The 24,304-nt window shown below is 48.8% G+C and overlaps 1 protein-coding gene across 1 annotated transcript in view; it reads right to left on the reverse strand.

Annotated features, from left to right (window-relative positions):
* Window positions 1-24,304, reverse strand: part of LOC119970794 (UDP-glucuronosyltransferase 3A1-like) — a 40,786-nt gene that overhangs the window by 15,453 nt on the left and 1,029 nt on the right. The window contains exons 2-5 of the mRNA XM_038805968.1: window positions 4,611-4,712; window positions 4,309-4,429; window positions 1,110-1,644; window positions 675-906 (exon numbers count right to left, since the gene is read on the reverse strand). Coding sequence (XP_038661896.1) covers window positions 675-906; window positions 1,110-1,644; window positions 4,309-4,429; window positions 4,611-4,712 — 990 coding nt within the window. The remainder of the gene's footprint in view (window positions 1-674; window positions 907-1,109; window positions 1,645-4,308; window positions 4,430-4,610; window positions 4,713-24,304) is intronic.

Here is a 24,304-nt window from a genome sequence, read left to right on the forward strand (position 1 = left end):
AAGCAGTTAGATATAGAACTTCCAGCAAAGGGGATCAAAGGATATGGAGGAAAGCGGGATTAGGCTATTGAGTTGGATGATGAGCCATGATCAGAATGGATGGTGGATCAGGCTTGAAGGGCTGAATGGCCTCCTCCTGCTCCTATTTCCGATGTTTTGATGTCCGTATTGTTTTGCTCACCTATGCTCAGCAAGTTGTTTCTTTTCTTAAAACTCAACTTTCTTTGAAATTCATATTTAATGTTCTGCCAATTCCTATCTTTCTGAAATTTGCCCATCAACCTCTTGAGTGATGAAAATCAGAAGAGTCAGTTACCCGGACGTAGGTTTGAGGTACGAGGGGCAAGTTTTTCTACACAGAGGGTAGTGGGTGCCTGGAACTCGCTGCCGGAGGAGGTGGTGGAAGCAGGGACGATAGTGACGTTTAAGGGCACCTTGACAAATACATGAATAGGATGGGAATAGAGGGATACGGACCCAGGAAGTGTAGAAGATTTTAGTTTAGACGGGCAGCATGGTCGGCACGGGCTTGGAGGGCCGAAGGGTCTGTTCCTGTGCTGTACTTTCCTTTGTTCCGCATCAGCCCCTCCACCCTAACATGTGAAAAGTCGAACCAAAATGAGGTGAAACGAAGCAAACAGCTATCATAACGGTCTGTAGACACAATATCTCACCAAGTAGGTCATTCTGAGGGAGCCAATCCACCAGCTTGATGTTAGGGGCGGGCTGGACATCGCTCGGCCAATCACTGTGCACGTGCCGCCAGATAACCGCCTGTGGGAGCTGTGAGAAGGCCGTGTTCATTTCCTTCAGCACTATGGGCATGTTGACAGAGGCAAGCATAGAACCAAGAGTGACCACCACAAAGCCATTCTCTCCAGCTGCCAGTATGAACTCTTCCAGTTCCTAACAAGAAGGTGGACAGGTCAACATTGTAACATACTGCAGAGCAAAGAGAAAGACTGAACAGAGACTCAGGAATCAAAATTAACACCAAGCAGAATTGGACAGAAGAGAGAGGAGATAGAGAGAGAGGCCAAAAGACAGATAGAGAGAGGGATTGGAAAGGGAGAAAATGTACTGAGACACTGGATATTTCGAAGACGTACCTGGGACACTGGCTTTGCTGGTTTTGCAAGTAACCCTCCAACATACACGACATTAGGGAGGAGAGGCCTGGGGAATTCCAAGGTGAAGTCTGTATTATAGATTTCTAACTCAGCCTTTAGGTACAGCTCTGAGAGATTGGGTTCAGATTCAACTGGGAAGCAAGTCTTGATGACTCTCTCAAACTTTGCAAAGATCATGCTTTCCACCAACGATGAGCTCAGGAACATTATGGAATTCTTCAGTCGATCCCAGAATCCCATCTGATCTGTCAGCAGAGAGTATGCCACAGGAACATAGGAGGGTGGGCTTGGCAATCCAGCTAAGTACCAATTCCAAAAGTTCCCTGAGTGGACCGCCACGAAACGTAAATGGAGCTTCTCCGCTAACAGCAATGAGCAAGGGTTGAACATGTCAACCACTGCAATATCAAACTGCTCAGCTTTCAAAGAATTCATGAGTTCATTGTCACTCATTATCCACTCACATTGCAATGCTAAATGGCCCACAAAATCCAGAAATATATTCAAACTGTATCTGGAAAAAAAACAAAAGAAATCAGTTACGAAAATAATTGGTTACATTCTCGAAATAAAACCAAATGTGGAGAAGGCCAGGGAAGAAACTGGTTCGATTCTCTCTGGTTGGAGGTGGTCATGTCCTGGAATTTATGCAACATGAATGTTCCTAGCCACCATCAGCCGAAACCTCAATGTTGTATCTGACACAGACTGTCTGAGTAGCTAAGGAGTTATGGATGATGCTAATGATGCAGAACATTCTGCAATCAACAGCGAAACCCCCCCACTTCTGACCTTATGATTGAACAAAGGTCATTGATGAAGCAGCTCAAGATGGAGCGAGCAGCTTGCCTGAGGAACTCCTGCAGTTACATCATGAAGCTCAGATGGCTGAGGTCCAATCCCTCTGCAAAGTGATACTCCAACCAGGAGAGAATTGATCCCCTGATTCCCATTGAACCAGTTTTGCTCAGGACGTATGATGCCAAAGTTGGTCAGATGCTCTCACCTCACCCAAAAGAAATCAGTTACAAAAATAATTGGCATCTATTCTCGAAATAAAACCTAATGTGGAGAAGGCCAGGGAAGAAACTGATTCGATTCTCTCTGGTTGGAGGTGGTCATGTCCTGGCATTTAGCAAACAACATTATGCAGGATATCCTCAATGTGAAGATGGGACTTCATTTCCACAAGTCGCTCCTGTCAGTACTGCCATCAACAGATGTGCCTGCACCAGGCAGATTGGTGAGATCAGGTTTTTCCCTCTTGTTGGCTCCCTCACCGACGAGCTCTGTCCTTTAGGACACGGCCAGCTCGGTCAGTAGTGGTGCTACCAGGCCATTCTTGGTGATGGACACTGATGTCCCCCCAGGGTACATTCTGTGCCCCTGGCACTCTCAGTGTTCCTTCCAATTGCTGGTCAATTTTTATTCTCATTCATGGGGTCTGGGCTGAGCCAGCATTTATTGCCCAACCCCGAGGACATTTAAGAGTCAATACATGTAGGCCAGACCGGGTAAGGACGGCAGATTTCCTTCCCTAAAGGATAGTAGTGACCCAGATGGGTTTTTACAACAATCGACAATGGTTCCATGATCATCGTTAGACTTTAAATTCCAGATTTATGTTGAATTCAAATTCCATCATCGGCAGTGGAGGGATTTGAACCTGGGTCCCCAGAGCATTGCCCTGGGTCTCTGGATTGCTATTCCCAGTGACGATATCATTACGCCACTGCCTCCTCCATCCAACATTGAGAAGGGCTGATTCATCAGCTGATGGGGGACAGTACGTGGTCATCTACAGGAGGTTGTCTTGCCCATGTTTGACCAGGTACCATGAAACTGTGTGGGACCAGAGTTGGATTGGATTGGGTGGCACGGTATCACAGTGGTTAGCACTGTTGCATCACAGCTCCAGGTTCCAGGTTCAATTCCCGGCTTGGGTCACTGTCTGTGCAGAGTCTGTATGTTCTCCCCGTGTGTGTGTGGGTTTCCTCCGGGTGCTCCGGTTTCCTCCCACAGTCCAAAGATGTATAGGTCAGATGGATTGGCCATGATAAATTGCCCTTAGTGACCAGGGATGTGCAGGTTTGGTTACGGGGATGGGATGGGGTGGACAGGTGAGTGTGTACATAAGTAGTCTTTCAGACGATTGTTGCAGATTCGATGGGCCAAATGGCCTCCTTCTGCACTGCAGGGATTCTATGAATGGTAATAGTGTCTGGGACATTGTCTGTAAGGTATGATTCCATCGGTATGACTATGTCAGGCTGTTGCTTGACCAGTCTGTGAGAAGCTCTACCAACTTTGGCACAAGCCCCCAGATATTAGTAAGGAGGACTTGGCAGACAGGGCTGGGTTTGCCGTTGTCTTTTACGGTGCCTGGGTCGATGCCGGGTGGCTGGCACCATCCAAACCCAGGACCGCTACCATCCAGAAGGACCTGGGAACCCCACCACCTGGAGGTTCCCCTCCAAATCACTCACCACCCTGACTGGGAAATATATTGGCCGTTCCTTCACTGTCGCTGGGGCAACATCCTGGAACTACCTCCCTAACAGCACAGTGGGTGTACCTACACCTCAGGGTCTGCAGCGGTTCAAGAAGGCAGCTTACCACCACCCTTCTGAAGGGCAGCTAGGGCTGGGCAGTAAATGCTGGGCTCGACAGCGTTCCCCCACCCCATAAATGATTATTTTTTAAAATCCAGTCAGTTTAACTTCAGTGATAGGGAAGATTCTAGAAACAATTATTCAGGATAGAATTAGTCGGCACATTGAAAAATATGTGTTGATTAGAAAGAGCCAGCATGGATTTCGAAAGGGGAAATCATGTTTAACTAACTTACTGGAATTTTTGTAGGAGGTAACAGAGAGGGTCGATGAGGGTAATGCTGTTGATGTGGTGCACATGGACTTTCAAAAACATTCAGTACAGTGCCACATGACAGACTTCCTGCGTAATTAATAAGAGGATAAAAGTGAGGCAGTTCCACTGAACACAGCTAGGCCACAGTGTTCAGTTCTGTGCTCATATTTCAGGAGGGATCTCATGATGGTAGAGAGGATGTTGGGGTAATTTGCTGGATTCGTAACGGAGATGGGGGGCAGTTATATGAAGTGACAGGAGATATAATGAGCAGGGCAGCCCATGTGTATGATATAAATAAGAATCATACTTCCCCTGAAGGAACAATTTCTGCTGCTCCAGGAACCATGTGTTGTAACTGGACAGGTATTCTTCACCCGCGGACCACGATGTGATTCGGTAACTGTTGTTTCTCCCAGTGTAGTTTACACCTGTGACAATCAGAAAAATGCAGAGTCCCTTAGAAACCGACATCTGACAACAGGTACAGGTGTTCCCGCGTACAGGGACTCCATCGCCAATGAACGGACCTGGTGCTATCATCCCCAACGTGGGTAACAGGAGCATTTATGCCATCTGTAGGGAATAGGGGAGAGGGGCGAGTAGACCTACCCTTGATTTTGGGGTTATCGATCTGCACCAACATGTTCACGTCATGACCATCCTCGTGAAGCACGTGAGAAATTTCATCAAAGAGCAGATAGTGGCTTCCGCCTGCAGACAAAACAAGGAAATATTTCCAAAATTCTGAAACCCGCTCAGATCCCCACAGGCAATATTCCACATTTGTGCAAAATGCAAGATTATGATGTCGATGGTAGCCATGATGTGGAGATGCCGGCGTTGGGCTGGGGTGAGCACAGTAAGAAGTCTCACAACACCAGGTTAAAGGTGAGGAAGGAGCAGTGCTCCGAAAGCTAGTGTTTGAAAAAAACATGTTGAACTTTAACCTGGTGTTGTGAGACTTACCATGAGGGGCATGGATAGAGTGGATGGGCAGGCATTCTTTCCCAGGGTGGAGGGGTCAGTCACCAGGGGGCATAGGTTTAAGGTCCGTGGGGAAAGGTTTAGAGGAGATGTGTGAGGCAGGTTTTTTACACAGAGGGTGGTGAGTGCCTGGAACGTATTGCCAGGGGAGGCTGTGGAAGCAGATACATTAACAGCGTTCAAAAGGCATATCGACAAATAAATATATAGGATGGTGTAGCCACCTAAAATGGCTGCCCGCCAGAGATCGCTGGGAAAAGTGGCCAAACCAGAGCGCAGACAGGCTGCCGTCTGCAAATATACAAAAGCTGCAGCTCAGACTGATGCAGAAACTGACACAGGAGAAAGGCCATGAAAAGGCCTTCCGGGGACAATGGGCTCCAGGTAGAAACTGACAATAAGTGGCAGATTCGACAGCGCCTGCTTTCCTTATTTGGGAAGGCCTACATGCCTCAGATACTAACGGCCATGGCCAACCGGGACCTGCCCAACCATCAAGGTGTCCGCCCCCAATTGGCTAAGATCGATTAAGGTGATCCAAACCTAATTGGATTTTCACCTGGGACGGCCTCAAAAGAGCTGCGCAGCCCACCACTCACTCTCTCAACTACAGCTTTTGACAACCTACAACAATGGTGAACCCTTCACCAGCCAAGAAGAAGACCATCCACCCCATCCACAGAGGGAGCAGAGCAGAGGACAGAGATGACCAGCTACAAGATCTCCAGCCCTGCCAGACTACAGGATGACAGATACGGCCATATCTGCTCTGTACTTGCCACCTGCAAGTTAACTTCAGGTCATTTAGTGTATTAGTTTAGAGTTCAACTTGCATGTGTGTGTGATTGATTAATATTAACCTTGTGTATTTGTTAGTAAACTATTATTGTATTAACCAACTTTTGTGATCATTTGTCCATTATATACGGGTGAAATGCACACTGTAGTTTAGAAGGGACAACAATGGGTATAGAGGGAAACGGTACAAGGAAGTGCTGAGGATTTTGGCCAAGGGGGTATCATGACCGGTACAGGCTTGGTGGGCCGAAGGGCCTGTTCCTGTATTGTTCTTTGTTCTTACCTTCAGTGATTGGTGTATGTGGACACCCAGATCTCGTTGCACATTCCCCTCCTTCAATCTATAGCCAAGCAGATAATAGTCTGCCTTCTTGTATTTGCCACCATCGTGGATAACCTCACATTTATCCACATTATACTGCATCTGCCATTCATTTGCCCACTCGCTCAGCCTGTCCAAATCACACTGAGGGACCTCCGCATCCTCCTCACAGCTCACCCTCCCACCCAACTTGGTGTCATCTGCAAATTTGTAGATATTGTGGTGATACGCATCACTGTAAATACACAAGGGGTTAATGTAAATACACGTAGACTAGCTAGACACTAGAGGGAGCACCAGAGACATGACACACAGACACTCAACCAATAGGTCAGTAAGATAGGACACGACCAATGGGCATTCACGACACACAATAGAGGTGACACTACCACAGCGGGGCATTACACCAACCCATATATAAAGGACGCAGCACATATGATCTTCCTCTTTCCAATGGAGACACTCAGTGAGTAAACAGGGTTGATTGAACACATCACACCCACCACGTGGATTGTAGCAGACTGGTTCGTCAGTCTGAGTAGCTATAGAAGGATTAACAGGAGAGTCGAATCCAAGTAGGAGAATCGTTAACAGTTTTAATAAATGTGTTAAACCTATCTCCAAGTCTGAACCTTCCTTTGTCAGAGTGCACATCAAGGAAGCAGCTTATGCTACGCCAAGAGCAGAACAAAACATGGTACCCAGGAGTGACTGTTAAATCCGTATAGTTACAACTCAGCGAACAGGGACAAACAGCAACAGCAGCCAGGCAAGATGATGTTCAAGATTCCGGTTCCACAGCAGCTCAGGTACCACGGCAATCTCAGTGAAAACTGGCGTGCGTTCAGGCAGAGATTCGAGATCTATCTGGTAGAGTCCCACTTGGATGGCGTGGGGGATACAGAGCTTCTACTTACCAAAATAAAGCTTCTACTTACCATTGCGGGTCCAGAAGCAGCTGAAATCTTCCAGCCCTTCAAATACTCAAAGAGGCAAAGCAAGAGCGACTTCCAGGTAATCCTGGATAAATTCCAAGAATTCTGCGAGGAACATACAAGAAAAAGCGGTAAAACAGGCGCCAAAACTCACCACGATGTAGGCGTGCAGCAACAAACGGCAGTTTTCATTTGCAGCCATCTTGAAAATTGAGCTGCACATGCGCAGTTAGGCGAAGAGCGCACAGAACGGGAAGGTCCGTTTGCGCATGCGCGAGAAGCCGCGTATGCGCAACTGCGAAAAAGATGCCAAGCAAAGGAACACCGATCTGCGCATGCGCAATCACTTCCTACGGCCTACGTCACACGTTTCGTGACATCAGAGGCCCCGGACCGCGCCCACTTAAATGAGAAATGTCCCAAAACACGGGAAAAAAGTTTTAAAGCCGTAAAACTCGATTCTTTCACCTGGAACGACAGCACAATGCCTGAAATTCGACCAGTAGCTGAAGGTAACCTCCGCAGAACCCTGCAACAAGCAGTAAGCACCGCCCTAGAAGATGATATGGTCTTGAAGACAACGACTCAGACGAAGATTTCACCTTGGGAGGTGGCTACCCCAGTACCAAATCCAAGCCGCAACTAGACGTGTTGTACATTGAAGACCCCGACGACGAATTCTTCGGATTGGGGAATCTTCAGCCCAGAATGTGTAACATCCCGACTCGTGAGTGCAGGATTATGCTGCGGCCTGAAGCCAAGAGACAGAGAGCGGTACAAGCCCACAGAGAGCGGCCTGCTGCCACACAGAGAGCGGCCTGCTGCCACACAGAGAGCGGCTGCTGCCACACAGAGAGCGGCCTGCTGCCACACAGAGAGCGGCCTGCTGCCACACAGAGAGCTGCTGCCACACAGAGAGCGGCCTGCTGCCACACAGAGAGCGGCCTGCTGCCACACAGAGAGCGGCCTGCTGCCACACAGAGAGCGGCCTGCTGCCACACAGAGAGCGGCCTGCTGCCACACAGAGAGCGGCCTGCTGCCGCACAGAGAGCTGCTGCCACACAGAGAGCGGCCTGCTGCCACACAGAGAGCGGCCTGCTGCCACACAGAGAGCGGCCTGCTGCCACACAGAGAGCGGCCTGCTGCCACACAGAGAGCGGCCTGCTGCCACACAGAGAGCGGCCTGCTGCCACACAGAGAGCGGCCTGCTGCCACACAGAGAGCGGCCTGCTGCCACACAGAGAGCGGCCTGCTGCCACACAGAGAGCGGCCTGCTGCCACACAGAGAGCGGCCTGCTGCCACACAGAGAGCGGCCTGCTGCCACACAGAGAGCGGCCTGCTGCCACACAGAGAGCGGCCTGCTGCCACACAGAGAGCGGCCTGCTGCCACACAGAGAGCGGCCTGCTGCCACACAGAGAGCGGCTTGCTGCCACACAGAGAGCGGCCTGCTGCCACACAGAGAGCGGCCTGCTGCCGCACAGAGAGCGGCCTGCTGCCACACAGAGAGCGGCCTGCTGCCACACAGAGAGCGGCCTGCTGCCACACAGAGAGCGGCCTGCTGCCACTCAGAGAGCGGCCTGCTGCCACACAGAGAGCGGCCTGCTGCCACACAGAGAGCGGCCTGCTGCCCCACAGAGAGCGGCCTGCTGCCACACAGAGAGCGGCCTGCTGCCACACAGAGAGCGGCCTGCTGCCACACAGAGAGCTGCTGCCACACAGAGAGCGGCCTGCTGCCACACAGAGAACGGCCTGCTGCCACACAGAGAGCGGCCTGCTGCCTCACAGAGAGCGGCCTGCTGCCACACAGAGAGCTGCTGCCACACAGAGAGCGGCCTGCTGCCACACAGAGAGCGGCCTGCTGCCACACAGAGAGCGGCCTGCTGCCACACAGAGAGCGGCCTGCTGCCACACAGAGAGCTGCTGCCACACAGAGAGCGGCCTGCTGCCACACAGAGAGCGGCCTGCTGCCACACAGAGAGCGGCCTGCTGCCACACAGAGAGCTGCTGCCACACAGAGAGCGGCCTGCTGCCACACAGAGAACGGCCTGCTGCCACACAGAGAGCGGCCTGCTGCCACACAGAGAGCGGCCTGCTGCCACACAGAGAGCTGCCTGCTGCCACACAGACAGCGGCCTGCTGCCACACAGAGAGCGGCCTGCTGCCACACAGAGAACGGCCTGCTGCCTCACAGAGAACGGCCTGCTGCCACACAGAGAGCGGCCTGCTGCCACACAGAGAGCGGCCTGCTGCCACACAGAGAACGGCCTGCTGCCTCACAGAGAGCGGCCTGCTGCCACACAGAGAGCGGCCTGCTGCCACACAGACAGCGGCCTGCTGCCACACAGACAGCGGCCTGCTGCCTCACAGAGAGCGGCTGCCACACAGAGAGCGGCCTGCTGCCACACAGAGAGCTGCTGCCACACAGAGAGCTGCTGCCTCACAGAGAGTGGTCCACACACCGCGAAGGGTCCCCGACTCCACACAGAAAGCGATGAAAGACTCCACAAATGAACAAGAAGTGATGACAGTCTCCACATCGAGGCTAATGCACGATTCCACACAGGGAACGCTGCAAGACTCCATAGAGGGAGTGACACAAGCCTCCACAGCGAGCTCGTGGACAGACTCCGCGATGGAAGCAACGCTAGACTCCAAAGCGCAGTCCTTGCATGAACAAGACCATGAGGGTCTAGCAACCTCCTCTGAGCAACCAGCAGCAGACGATGCAGGTCTGACACGCTCAAGTGAACAACAGAAAGACTCTGACAGTCTGCCATGCTCAAGTGCACAGCAAGAAGACTATGACAGTCTACCAGGCTCCAATGAACAGCAAAGCGACTATGACAGTCCACCCAGATTGTTTGAGCCACAAGAAGAAGATTCTGACAGTCTACCCAGCTCAAGTGCACAGCAAGAAGCTACTGAAGCTCTACCCACTGTATGTGAGACGAGTGACGATGGCATCCCACTTCCCATACAAGATGTGCAATGTGACAGACCTCAGCTAGTCTGTACAGAGGCACTCGACAATCATGGTGAGACGACTGGTGACTCCGGTAACACCACGTTAATTCAATCCTCATCCGCTCGAGCCTCTCCACAAGCAAATTAATTCCTGAATGTTTTGACTCCGGACGTGGCGCATCAAGAAACCTCAGCTGACTCAAGTGAACCTGAAATGACTCCGGATGGGGAGCATCGACAAGCCAAAACTGACGCAGGTGAAACAGACCAGACTCCAGACGGAGAGCATCGACAGGCCAAAGCTGATTCATGTAAGCCAGACATGAATCCAGACAGGGAGCCCTGCAAACTCAGTGACGGCACGCTCAACAAAACAGCGGATGCCACAAAGCACACTGACACGAGTAACTGTGTGAAGGACTCATATTATCCACAGAGTGTGGTCCTTGATCGCAGCAAACACATCAAAGGCAATAACAAGAAGCGTACCAGCGGCAACAACGCCGACAACAAGCACGACAGAAACAACACCTGGTATGACATGGTACAACTCTGCTCATGAGGGACACTGTAACTGCTCAGCTCAGTACAATGACATACCAGGCAGGGCGATGCATCTTACCAATTCACGTTTGCTACACTACCAACAGGCAACCCAACTTTCAGGACAGATGCCATCAGACTCCTAAATGACCCTCTTATGGACTGACCTCATTAACACTACACCCTGTATGCTTCATCCGATGCCAATGCTTATGTAGTACATTGTATATATTGTGTTGCCCTATTATGTATTCTCATGTATTTTCTTGAATTCTGTTCAATTCCCTTTTCTTCCCATGTACTGAAAGATCTGTTGAGCTGCTCGCAGAAGAATACTTTTCACTGTACCTCGGTACACGTGACAATAAACAAATCCAATCAAGAATTGCTACCATAAGCATTGAAAAAAAAAAGAAAGACTCCAAATCAGTCAATGAAGTGATTTGAACACTTGAACACCTCCTGATGACCAAACACTAGGACACTGACGGCGTTCACAGTGGTATGACAACGTCACATTGACACTTCCATACCAGACAATATAAATTCATGAACAATTGGACTCATAACTTTTATTTTGTATTGTCTTATCCTTAAAGTAATATTGCAACTATTATTTGGTCTTGTATACTATTGTATAGTCATTACTGTTATCATAACTTGTACAAAGCATTACTTATCTACCTGTTTTTGTTCAATTTTCTTCAACACTGTACAGAAAATATGTAACACGAAAAAAGGGGGATGTGGTGATATGCATCACTGTAAATATACAAGTGGTTAATGTAAATACACGTAGACTAGCTAGACACTAGAGGGAGCACCAGAAACATGGCACACAGACATTCAACCAATAGGCCAGTAAAATAGGACACGACCAATGGGCATTCACGACACACCACACAGAGGTGACACTACCACAGGAGGGCATTACACCAACCCATATATAAGGACACAACACACATGATCTTCATCTTTCCAGTGGAGACACTTAGTGAGTGCATACAGGGTTGATTGAACACATTCCACCTACCACGTGGATTGTAGCAGACTGCTCCGTCAGTCTGAGTAGCTTTCGCAGGATTAACAGGAGGATCGAATCCAAGAAGGAGAATTGTTAACAGTTTAATAAATGTGTTAAAGCTATCTCCAAGTCTGAACCTTCCTTTGGCAGAGTGCACATCAAGGAAGCAGCTTATGCTACGCCAAGAGCATAACAAAACAGATATGACATTTTGTTCCCTCATCCAAATCATTAATATATGTTGTGAATAGCAGGGGTCCCAGCACCGATCCCTGTGGTACCCCCACTGGTTACTGCCTGCCAATTTGAAAAGGACCCATTAATTCCTGCTCTTTGATTTGTGTCTGCCAACCTGTTTTCTATCCATCTCAATACACTACCACAATTCGGTGTCTTTCACTATTGCAATGTAGGGGGATGGGGGCCATACGGCAGGGCAAGGTTTATAACTGGGGGAGGGGTAATTAAGATGTGATTAGGCAAGAATTAGGGAGCATAAGATGGGAACAAAAACTGTCAGGGAAAGGCACAAATGAAAAGTGGAGCTTGTTCAAGGAACAAATACTGCGAGTCCTTGAAAGGTATGTCCCTGTCAGGCAGGGAGGAAATGGCCGTGCGAGGGAACCATGGTTCACAAAAGTGGTTGAATGTCTTGTCAAGGTGAAAAAGGAAGAGTATGTAAGGATGAGAAAACAAGGTTCAGTTGGGTCACTTGAGGGTTTGTAATTGATTTTATGGAAAGATGTGTCATTTGAAACATGGAAGTCTGGCAATATCTGGTCTGAGAGAAACATGAGAGAATACAGGGCAAGATCCCACAAAGGGTTAATAGCAGCTGCAAAGAGCAGGATTATAAAATGCAGATTCCTTCTACCAAAGAAACACACAGGATTTTTGTATGAAGCTAAAATCAATGGCTCACACCTTCATTGAAAGTAGCTATCTTAGTAAGCAGCTGGAAAAGCATGGATGAGGGTTTCAGTTGAGCTCGGTGATAAATGGAAACCTTTCAAGTTATAACCAAGTGGATTTTAGCATCCAGCTAAAAGCAATGATTCACAGCTTCATTGAAAGTAACTATCTTAGTAAGCACTGGAAAGGAAAGGATGAGGGTCAGTTGAATTTGGTGACAATTCTAGGTGTGAAATTCTGTGAACACCAAGTAAATTAAAGAAAATTGGAGACTATCAGTCTACGAGAAACATAATTTAAAGCCAAAATCAAAGTCAAAATTATGAGCTGAGGACACAATTGGAAAATAAAACTATAGAAATGACAGGAACCAAACCAAAATTCACACCCCCATTGAAACTAAAGCGTTTTTGAATATCACAAAGGAACTTTGAACATCACAAAGGAAACAATGTAATCAGAGACCTGAGAGGTGAGGTCATGTCAAAATGAATACTTAGTTGCATTAGACTGTTTAGACCAAAGATACTTTTTACAATCAAAGTGAAATAATAGTTACTTTACAATAAGGTCATAAAAACTTAATAACTGTTAGAAAGAGAATATAAAACCAGAGACCAGGGCAGGAACTACCAGAATTCACAGAGAAGGAGAGAAGGAACAAGAGGGCAGCACTATAGCATAGTGGATAGCACAATCGCTTCACAGCTCCAGGGTCCCAGGTTCGATTCCGGCTTGGGTCACTGTCTGTGCAGAGTCTGCACATCCTCCCCGTGTGTGCGTGGGTTTCCTCCGGGTGCTCCGGTTTCCTCCCACAGTCCAAAGATGTGCAGGTTAAGTGGATTGGCCATGATAAATTGCCTTTAGTGTCCAAAATTGCCCTTAGTGTCGCAAATTGCCCTTAATGTTGGGTGGGGTTACTGGGTAATGGGGATAGGGTGGAGGTGTTGACCTTGGGTAGGGTGCTCTTTCCAAGAGCCGGTGCAGACTCGATGGGCCGAATGGCCTCCTTCTGCACTGTAAATTCTATGATAATCTATAATTCTATGAAGAGAAGCAAGCAGATTCATCTTACGGCCAGCTCGGTCATGGGAAAGATAAGACATAGCAGCCGAGCTAAAACAGCTAATACATCTAAGGAAGACTAGAATTTAAACAGGAGTCAGAGACAGCTCAGAGATAGCCAGCAGAGCCAGCTCTCATAGCTTAGTACATGGGATCGACAAAACACAGCAACATAGCTAACAGAGCAACAGAGCTAAAGAAGACCAGATTTTAAAAAGAAGATTGATTGTCAAGGTGGGCCTGAAGGTCTCTACAACCAACCAGCAGGATCCAGCAGCAAGATCTTTTTACTTTTCTGTAAAGAAAGGGATTGCAGCTTTTAAAAGAAAAAATATAATAAAATAACTTAATTTAACCTGAAACAGTGGTTATTCTTAAGTCTACTTTACTTACTTAGCAATGCGGGACCCAGGATCGATGCTACTAAGGGGTAAGTAGATGAAATCTTCGGTGAAGGTATGGGTTATACCGGGGGATAACTTGAAAACATAGTTTGACCTGAATAGCACCCACTGAAGCCTGCATTGGAGTCAGGGAGTGAGAATCCCGGCTCACCATTTAGAATGTTGGCCCGTTTTGGTATCGGGGTAATTCTAAGAATAGTGGTGAGTTTTCAACAACAGGTTAGAAGGTAGCAAGGAATGAGCTTAAAAAATGCTTAGGAGAGCTAGGAGGGGGCATGAGAAGTCCTTGGCGGGTCAGATCAAGTTAAACTGCAAGGCTTTTTACTCTTATGTGTGAAATAAAAGAATAACGAAGGTGAGGTTAGGGCCGGTCAAGGACAGTCGTGGGAACTTGTGCAAGGAGTCAGAAGAAATAGGAGAGGCTTTGAATAAATACTTTTCTTCAGTGTTCACCAAGGAGAGGGGCCATGTTTTTGAGGATGAGAGTGTGATACAGGCGGGTAGGCTGGAGGAGGTACATGTTCTGAGGAAGGATGTATTAGCAATTTTGAAAAACCTGAGGGTCGACAAGTCCCCTGGGCCAGATGGGATATATCCAAGGATTCTTTGGGAGGCAAGGGATGGGATTGCAGAGCCCTTGGCTTTGATCTTTGGGTCCTCACTGTCCACGGGGAGAGTGCCAGAGGACTGGAGAGTGGCGAATGTTGTTCCTCTGTTCAAGAAAGGGAATAGGAATGACCCTGGTAATTATAGGCCGGTTAGTCTTACTTCGGTGGTCGGTAAGTTAATGGAAAAGGTCCTGAAGGATAGGATTTATGACCATTTGGAAAGATGCAGCTTAATCTGGGATAGTCAATATGGATTCGTGAAGGGTAAGTCTTGCCTCACAAATTTGATTGAATTCTTTGAGGAGGTAACTAAGTGTGTAGATGAAGGTAGAGCAGTTGATGTCGTATACATGGATTTTAGTAAGGCGTTTGATAAGGTTCCCCATGGTCGGCTCATGAAGAAAGTAAGGAGGTGTGGGATAGAGGGAAATTTGGCCAATTGGATAAGTAACTGGCTGTCACATAGAAGGCAGAGGGTGGTGGTGGATGGAAAATTTCAGACTGGAGACCAGTTACCAGCGGTGTACCACAGGGATCAGTGCTGGGTCCTCTGCTATTTGTGATTTTTATCAATGACTTGGAGGAGGGGGCTGAAGGGTGGGTCAGTAAATTTGCTGATGACACTAAGATTGGTAGGGTAGTGGATGAGCTGGAGGGCTGTTGGAGGCTGCAAAGAGACATTGATAGGATGCAGAACTGGGCCACAAAATGGCAGATGGAGTTTAACCCTAATAAGTGCGAGGGGATTCATTTTCGTAGAAAAAATTTGAATGTGGATTACAGGATCAACAGCAGGGTTCTGAGGAATGTGGAGGAACAGAGAGATCTTGGGGTTCATGTCCACAGATCTCTGAAGTTTGCCACTCAAATGGATAGAGCCGTGAAGAAGGCCTATAGTGTGTTAGCGTTTATTAACAGGGGGCTTGAGTTTAAGAGCCGCGGGGTTATGCTGCAACTGTACAGGACCCTGGTGAGACCACATTTGGAGTATTGTGTGCAGTTCTGGTCATCTCATTATAGGAAGGATGTGGAAGCATTGGAAAGGGTGCAAAGGAGATTTACCAGGATGCTGCCTGGTTTGGAGGGTAGGTCTTATGAGGAAAGGTTGAGGGAGCTAGGGCTTTTCTCTTTGGAGCGGAGGAGGATGAGAGGCGATTTAATAGAGGTTTAGAAGATGATGACGGGGGTAGATAGAATGGACGTTCAGAGATTATTTCCTCGGGTGGATGTTGCTGTTACAAGGGGGCATAACTATACGGTTCAGGGTGGGAGAGATAGGAGGGATGTCCGAGGTAGGTTCTTTACTCAGAGAGTGGTTAGGGTGTGGAATGGACTGCCTGCTGTGGAGTTGGATACTTTAGGAACTTTCAAATGGTTATTGGAGCACATCAGAATGACAGGGAATGGGATAGATCGATCTTGGTTTCTGACAAAGCTCGGCACAACATCGAGGGCCGGAGGGCCTGTTCTGTGCTGTACTGTTCTATGTTCTATGTAATGCCCTCAATCTCATGCGCTTTAATTTAACACGCTAAATTCTTCATCGGACTTTGTCGAAAGCCTTCTGAAAGTCCAAATAACCCACATCCACTGGTTCCCCTCATCAATTCTACTGGTTACATCCTGGAAGAATTCTAGTGGATTTGTCAAGCATGATTTCCCCTTCATGAATCCATGCTGACTCTGTCTGATCCTGCCACTGCTTTCCAAGTGCTCTGCTATTAAATCCTTGTCAGACCTCTTACAACACCAGGTTAAAGTCCAACAGGTTTGTTTCAAACACGAGCTTTCGGAGCAGTGCTGTTGGACTTTAACCTAGTGTTGTAAGACTTCTTACTGTGCCCACCCCAGTCCAACATAAGTCTCCTTCTTCCTCTTAACAAGACATTCAACCTCTCTTGTCAACCATGGTTCCCTCACTCGATCATCTCTTCCCTGCCTGACAGGGACATACATATCAAAGACACGCAGTATCTGTTCCTTGAACAAGTTCCACATTTCACTTGTGTCCTTCCCTGACAGCCTATGTTCCCAAGTTATACACTTCAATTCTTGTCTGACAGCATCATATTTACCCTTCCCCCAATTGTAAACCTTGCCCTGTTGCACGCACCTATCCCTCTGATTATTAAAGTGAAAGTCACAGAATTGTGGTCACGACCTCCAAAATACTCCCCCTCTAACAAATCTATCACTTGCCCTGGTTCATTACCAAGTACTAAATCCAATATGGCCTCCCCTATGGTCGGACAATCTACATACTGTGTTAGAAAAGCTTCCTGGACACACTGCACAAACACCACCCCATCCAAACTATTTCATCTAAAGAGTTTCCACTCAATGTTTGGGAAGTTGAAGTCACCCATGACTACTACCCTGTGACTTCTGCATCTTTCCAAAATCAGTTTCCCAATCTGTTCCTCCACATCTCTGCTGCTATTGGGGGGCCTATAGAAAACTCCCAACAATGTGACTGCTCCTTTCCTATTTCTGACTTCAACCCATATTACCTCAGTAGGCAGATCCCCCTCGAACTGCCTTTCTGCAGCTGTTATACTATCTCTAATTAACAATGCCACCCCCACCCCCCCACCTCTTTTACCGCCCCCCTAATCTTATTGAAACATATATAACCAGGGACCTCCAACAACCATTTCTGCCCCTCTTCTATCCAAGTTTCCGTGATGGCCACCACATCGTAGTCCCAAGTACCGATCCATGCCTTAAATTCACCCACCTTATTCCTGATGCTTCTTGCATTGAAGTATATACACTTCAACCCATCTCGTGCCTGCAAGTGCTCTCCTTTGACAGTGTTCCCTTCCCCACTGCATCACTACGTGCTTGGGCGTCCTGAATATCGGCTTCCTTAGTTGCTGGACTACAAATCCGGTTCCCATTCCCCTGCCAAATTGGTTTAAACCCTCCCGAAGAGTACTAGAAAACCTCCCCCCCAGGATATTGGTGCCCCTCTGGTTCGGATGCAACCAGTCCAGCTTGTACAAAGAACAAAGAAAATTACAGCACAGGAACAGGCCCTTCGGCCCTCCCAGCCTGCGCCGATCCAGATCCTTTATCTAAACCTGTCTCCTATTTTCCAAGGATCTACTTCCCTCTGTTCCCCGCCCGTTCATATATCTGTCCAGATGCATCTTAAATGATGCTATCGTGCCCGCCTCTACCAACTCCGCTGGCAAAGCGTTCCAGGCACCCACCACCCTCTGCGTAAAAAACTTTCTACGCACATCTCCCTTAAACTTTCCCCCTCTCACCTTAAAATCGTGACCCCTTGTAATTGACACCCCCACTCTTGGGAAAAGCTTGTTGCTATCCACCCTGTCCATACCTCTCATAATTTTGAAGATCTCAATCAGGTCCCCCCTCAACCTCCGTCTTTCCAACGAAAACAATCCTAATCTACTCAACCTTTCTTCATAGCTAGCACTCTCCATACCAGGCAACACCCTGGTGAACCTCCTCTGCACCCTCTCTAAAGCATCCACATTCTTCTGGTAATGTGGCGACCAGAACTGCACGCAGTATTCCAAATGTGGCCTAACCAAAGTCCTATACAACTGTAACATGACCTGCCGACTCTTGTACTCAATACCCCTTCCGATGAAGGCAAGCATGCTGTATGCCTTCTTGACCACTCTATCGACCTGCGTTGCCACCTTCAGGGTACAATGGACCTGAACTCCCAGATCTCTCTGTACATCAATTTTCCCCAAGACCCTTCCATTGACCATATAGTCCGCTCTTGAGTTAGATCATCCAAAATGCATCACCTCACATTTGCCTGGATTGAACTCCATCTGCCATTTCTCTGCCCAACTCTCCAATCTATCTATATTTTGCTGTATTTTCTGACAGTCCTCCTCGCTATCTGAAACTCCACCAAACTTAGTATCATCTGCAGACTTGCTCATCAGACCACTTATACCTTCGTCCAGGTCATTTATGTAGATCACAAACAACAGTGGTCCGAGCACGGATTCCTGTGGAACACCACTAGTCACCTTTCTCCATTTTGAGACACTCCCTTCCACCACTACTCTCTGTCTCCTGCTACCCAGCCAGTTCTTTATCCATCTAGCTAGTACACATGAACCCCATACGACTTCTCTTTTTCCATCAACCAGCCATGGGAAACTTTATCAAAAGCCTTACTGAAGTCCATGTATACGACATCTACAGCCCTTCCCTCATCAATTAACTTTGTTACTTCCTCAAAGAATTCTATTAGGTTTTTAAGACATGACCTTCCCTGCACAAAACCATGCTGCCTATCACTGATAAGTCTATTTTCTTCCAAATGTGAATTGACCCTATCCCTCAGCATCTTCTCCAACAGTTTGCCTACCACGGACGTCAAGCTCACAGGTCTATAATTCCCTGGATTATCCCAGCTACCCTTCTTAAACAAAGGGACAACATTAGCAATTCTCCAGTCCTCCGGGACCTCACCCGTGCTCAAGGATGCTGCAAAGATATCTGTTAAGGCCCCAGCTATTCCGTCCCTCGCTTCCCTCAGTAACCTGGGATAGATCCCATCCAGTCCGGGGTCCCACCTCCCCCAGAATGCGCTCCAATTATCCAAATACCTGAAGCCCTCCCTCCTACACCATTCCTGCAGCCACATGTTCAACTGCACTCTCTCCCTATTCCTAGCCTCGCTATCACGTGGTACCGTCAACAAACCAGAGGTGACAAATCTGTCTGTCCTGGCTTTCAACTTCTAACCTAACTTGTTTATTACCTCCACATCCTTTTTCTTACCTACGTCGTTGGTACCAATGTGCACCACGACTTCTGGCTGCTCACCCTCCCCCTTCAGGATCCTGAAGACACGTTCCGAGACATCCATGGCCATGGCACCCGGGAGGCAACATACCTTCTGGGAGTCTCGCTCGCGACCACAGAATCTCCTATCTATACCCCTAACCATTGAATCACCTATCACTATTGCTTTTATATACCTCCCCCTTCCCTCTGAGCCCTAGAGCCAGACTCAGTAACCAGAGACCTGGCCGCGAGGGCCTTCCCCCGGTAGGTCATCCCCCCCAACAGCATCCAAAACGGTATACTTGTTTTGAAGGGGAACGGCCACGAGGGATCCCTGCACGGTCTGCCCGTTCATTTTCCTTCCCCTGACTGTAACCCAGCTACTCTTGTCCTATACCTTGGGTGTGGTTACCTCCCTGTAACTCTTCTCTATAACCCCCTCTGCCTCCCGGATGATCTGAAGTTCATCCAGCTCGAGCTCCAGTTCCCCAACACGGTCTCTGAGGAGCTGGAGTTGGGTGCACTTCCCGCAGGTATAGTCAGCGGGGACACCGGTGGTATCCCTCACCACCCACATACTACAGGAGGAGCAGGCAACTGCCCTAGCCTCCATCCCCTATTACTTTACAGAATACAGCTGCCCTGTGGACCAACTGGACCTCCGCCCTCTGACTCTGCTCCCAGCCAGCTGCACTCTGCAAACTCCTGGCTCCCTTCTCGCTCTTTGCGGAAATGAATGAAAGGAGCACCTTTCTCCCTCCTCACCTAACTCCCTCAGTCACCAAACTCCCTCAGTCACCAAACTCCCTCAGTCACCTAACTCCCTCAGTCACCAAACTCCCTCCTCACCAAACTCCCTCAGTCACCTAACTCCCTCAGTCACCAAACTCCCTCAGTCACCTAACTCCCTCAGTCACCAAACTTTCACTATAGCACTCAAATGCACCAAGTTCAGCACTCTGTGCAAACAAAAAGAGTTTAAACTCTCCCCAACCACTCTTCTGATGTAACCCGTCCAGTTTGTACAGGTCCCACCTCCCCCAGAACTGGCCCCAATGCCCCAGGAATCTGAAACCATCCCCCTCACACCATCCCTTCAGCCACGTATTCATCCGATATATCCTGTTTATTCTGCTCTGACTAACATGATCATTCACTTCGGAGTCCCATTTTAAAAATTCCTTCCTAACTCGCTATACTCTGTATTTTTTTGCATATGTCATTTCCATTACTTTGCCTACCACCGAAGTAAGACTGCCCTGTGGACCAACTGGACCTCCGCCCTCTGACTCTGCTCCCAGCCAGCTGCACTCTGCAAACTCCTGGCTCCCTTCTCGCTCTTTGCGGAAATGAAATGAAAGGAGCACCTTTCTCCCTCCTCACCTAACTCCCTCAGTCACCAAACTCCCTCAGTCACCAAACTCCCTCAGTCACTTAACTCCCTCAGTCACCAAACTCCCTCAGTCACCTAACTCCCTCAGTCACCAAACTCCCAGGGTTTCCCTATTCCCTTTTTTGCTGTTTTTCTTTCATATGTCATTTGCACCGATGTGTCCCACCCCACAGGCTGTTCACACTGCCCCGGCAGAATGTCCTGTAGCCGCTCCGAGACATCCTTGACCTGGGCACCAGGACTGGGAGAGTCAGGTGACTCAAGGGCCTCTGGAGCTCCCTCCAGCAGCCCCTCCATCCAGTGGAGACCCCCAGGGCTCTACGGCCACCATCCAGGAGGAGGAAGCGCTGAAGGCCAACCCAGGGCCACCAAGGAGACGATGGCTGTCTCCAGTTCTTCCAAATCCGCCGCCCCCTCCTGTCACTGACTCATCTCAAGGGCAGTGGGCAAAGCAGGGTGTCGCCCGGCGATGCCAGTGACACTGAGAAGTTGGCCGGGGCCCTCAGCTCCAGGCCCCTCCAGACTACATCCCCAAAGGAATGGAAAGCAGCAGGCTGACTCCAACCCTGATGTGCATCCTGGGGACACACCGAGATGCAACAGTAGACCACAGAGGATCAAGAAGAGTGAGGAGCACTGAGTGGGAACAGTGGGGTGGGGACACACCATCTGCATCAAGGGGCAATAGAAATGTCCAATGTTCACTATTAAAATAATAATCATTATTATTGTCAGAAGTAGGCTTACATTAACGCTACAATGAGGTTACTGTGGGAATCCCCTCGTCGCCACTTTCCAGCTCCTGTTCAGGTAAACGAAGGGAGAATTCAGAATGTCCAATTCACCCAACAGCACGTGAAGCCTCTGTCATGTGACTCTGCACAGAGGCCTACAGGGCGATTCAGCATCGGTGACCTCACCAATGACCTCAAGGATACACCTGTGGGCTGTAGCTTGGGAAATGCCGCATTAGTCTCCGGCCGAGCCCTGGAATGAACAGGTTGCTTGGAGGTTGTGGGCTGCAGTGACCTTCATGGCCACCGGGTGGAGGTGTCCCCGTCCTCCACACAGTGCCAAGCCCACGAGGAGGTGGCACAGGTGCTGCACTGTCTCTCTGTGCTGAGAAACAGTATTCCGCGGCCATCAACTGCGCAAAAGACCAACGGTGCCTGTACACCTCTGGGTTCCTGCTCGGCCTGATGGGCGGCTGCGTCTTCAACCCTGCACATGGGGTTCTGCCTTCAGGATGTGCCGATGCTGCCACCTTCGCCGGGGTTTGTCTGTCCAGGCTGCCCACCAGCACACCGGGGTGCGGGACCGACATAACCAGCCATGTTGTTATATCTGTAAGGAATGGGCAAAGGACAGCGACCAACAATCAGTTAGAGCTTCTACCCCGGGACCCTCAAATCCCCCAAACCTACCCCAGCCCTATGTGTTCATCCTTCTCACAGGGCCTGGTTTAGCTCACTGGGCTAAATAGCTGGCTTTGAAAGCAGACCAAGGCAGGCCAGCAGCACGGTTCGATTCCCGTACCAGCCTCCCCGAACAGGCGCCGGAATGTGGCGACTAGGGGCTTTTCACAGTAGCTTCATTTGAAGCCTACTCGTGACAATAAGCCATTTTCATTTCATTTTCATATCAGAGTGCCATCCAGCGAGCCGGTTGTGCTGGAGAACCTCGCTCTGTACACCCACCCCGGGCACAGCAGGAGCCCCGAGACCCCTGCCAGGAATATCAAGGAGATGGTGCTCAGGTACCCTCCCCGATCCACACACTTTGCCCTTGGTCGCAAGGATATCCCCAATACTGAAACCCAGCTATTCCTCTGAGTGTTAGATTGTTGGCTGCTGCCTCCGTGGTGCTGACGTTTCTGGAGGTCAAGCGAAGTGTTCAGGAGTCAACGTTTGATTAAAATGCGATGCAATAACCATCGGAGACACGGCCCGTGTACCCACGAGAAGCCACTTGAGAATATTTTGTTTATTAAATGGTCAACTGTAACAGAGATTTAAAAATCAACCAAGTAACATTCCAAATATCACATTAACCATTAAACAAGAAGGAAACGTCACTGTTCCATATTGGTTTGATTTGATTTATTGTCACATGTACCGAAGTACAGTGAAAAGTATTTTTCTGCGGCCGAGGGAACGTACACAGTACGTACATCGTAGACAAAAGAATAATCGACAGAGAACATTGACAAATGGTACATCGACAAACAGTGATTGGTTACAGTACGGAACAAGGGGCCAAACAAAGCAAATACATGGGCAAGAGCAGCATAGGGCGTCGTGAATAGTGTTCTTACAGGGAACAGATCAGTCCGAGGGGGAGTCGTTGAGGAGTCTGGTAGCTGTGGGGAAGAAGCTGTCCCTATGTTTGGATGTGCGAATCTTCAGGCTTCTGTACCTTCTGCCTGATGGAAGGTTCTGGAAGAAGGCAAAGCCTGGGTGTGAGGGGTCTCTGATAATGCTGTCTGCCTTCCTGAGGCAGCGGGAGGTGTAGACAGAATCAATGGGAGGGTGGCAAGCTTGTGTGATGCGTTGGGCTGAGTTCACCACACTCTGCAGTTTCTTGTGATCTTGGGCCGAGCAGTTGCCATACCAGGCTGTGATGCAGCCGGATAGGATGCTCTCTATCGCACATCTGTAGAAGTCTGTGAGAGTCGATGCAGACATGCTGAATTTCTTTAGCTTCCGCAGGAAGTAGAGACGTTGTTCGGCTTTCTTGACTGTTACATCAACGTGAGTGGCCCAGGACAGACTGTTGGTGATGGTGACCCCCAGGAACTTAAAGCTATTGGTACCAATACAAAGCTACATCAGCTCATTTTCACAAAAAAAACAAAGACATGGTATCGCCTCTCGCTGGCCTGCCCTGGTCTGCTTTCAAAGCCAGCGATTTAGCCCTGTGCTAAATAGCCGCTGCTGTTAAAGTGACCTTCAGCATATAACCAAGAGCAGGGCTCTGTACTGGAAGAGTTTTGCAGGATAGACCGACAGCAGCTGTAGTTGCCCCTGTTCTGAGTATCCACAATATTTAAAGATGGTTTTAAGGCCTCACACAGCACCCACCGGGGTAGATGGTCCAGTCCCCTTCAGCTGAATGCTGGAAACTGGAAATGGTTACTCCCCTCCTCGGTTCCCCTCAGCAGCAATTATACCAGCTTCACATTTATTACAAACCACGCCCAGGTGATTTCCCGCTGGGGAGCCGGTTAATTCCTGGGAGGCTATTGCATTCTCGCTAATGAGATTGAAATGAATGCAAATGAGAGTTAATGACATGCTCGACATATTTGGGTTTGATCAGGACTCAGTCTGGGCTTATGTAGGGTGCTCGTTCCAAGGGCAGGTGCAGTCTCGATGGGCTGAATGGCCTCCTCCTACACTGTAAATTCTATGATTCATCATCGGGAGTGGACCAGTTAGATAGCAAACTGATCTGTGCACAGTATAAATCTCTATTTTAGACATTCCTGCTCTTTAACCGGAGCGGTGGTTAAATCGCTTCCTCCATCTAATTACTCTGAACACTAAGTCCTTTTTAAATATATAC

Source organism: Scyliorhinus canicula, chromosome 8 (assembly GCF_902713615.1).
Source record: "Scyliorhinus canicula chromosome 8, sScyCan1.1, whole genome shotgun sequence".
Classification (NCBI taxonomy): Eukaryota; Metazoa; Chordata; class Chondrichthyes; order Carcharhiniformes; family Scyliorhinidae; genus Scyliorhinus; species Scyliorhinus canicula.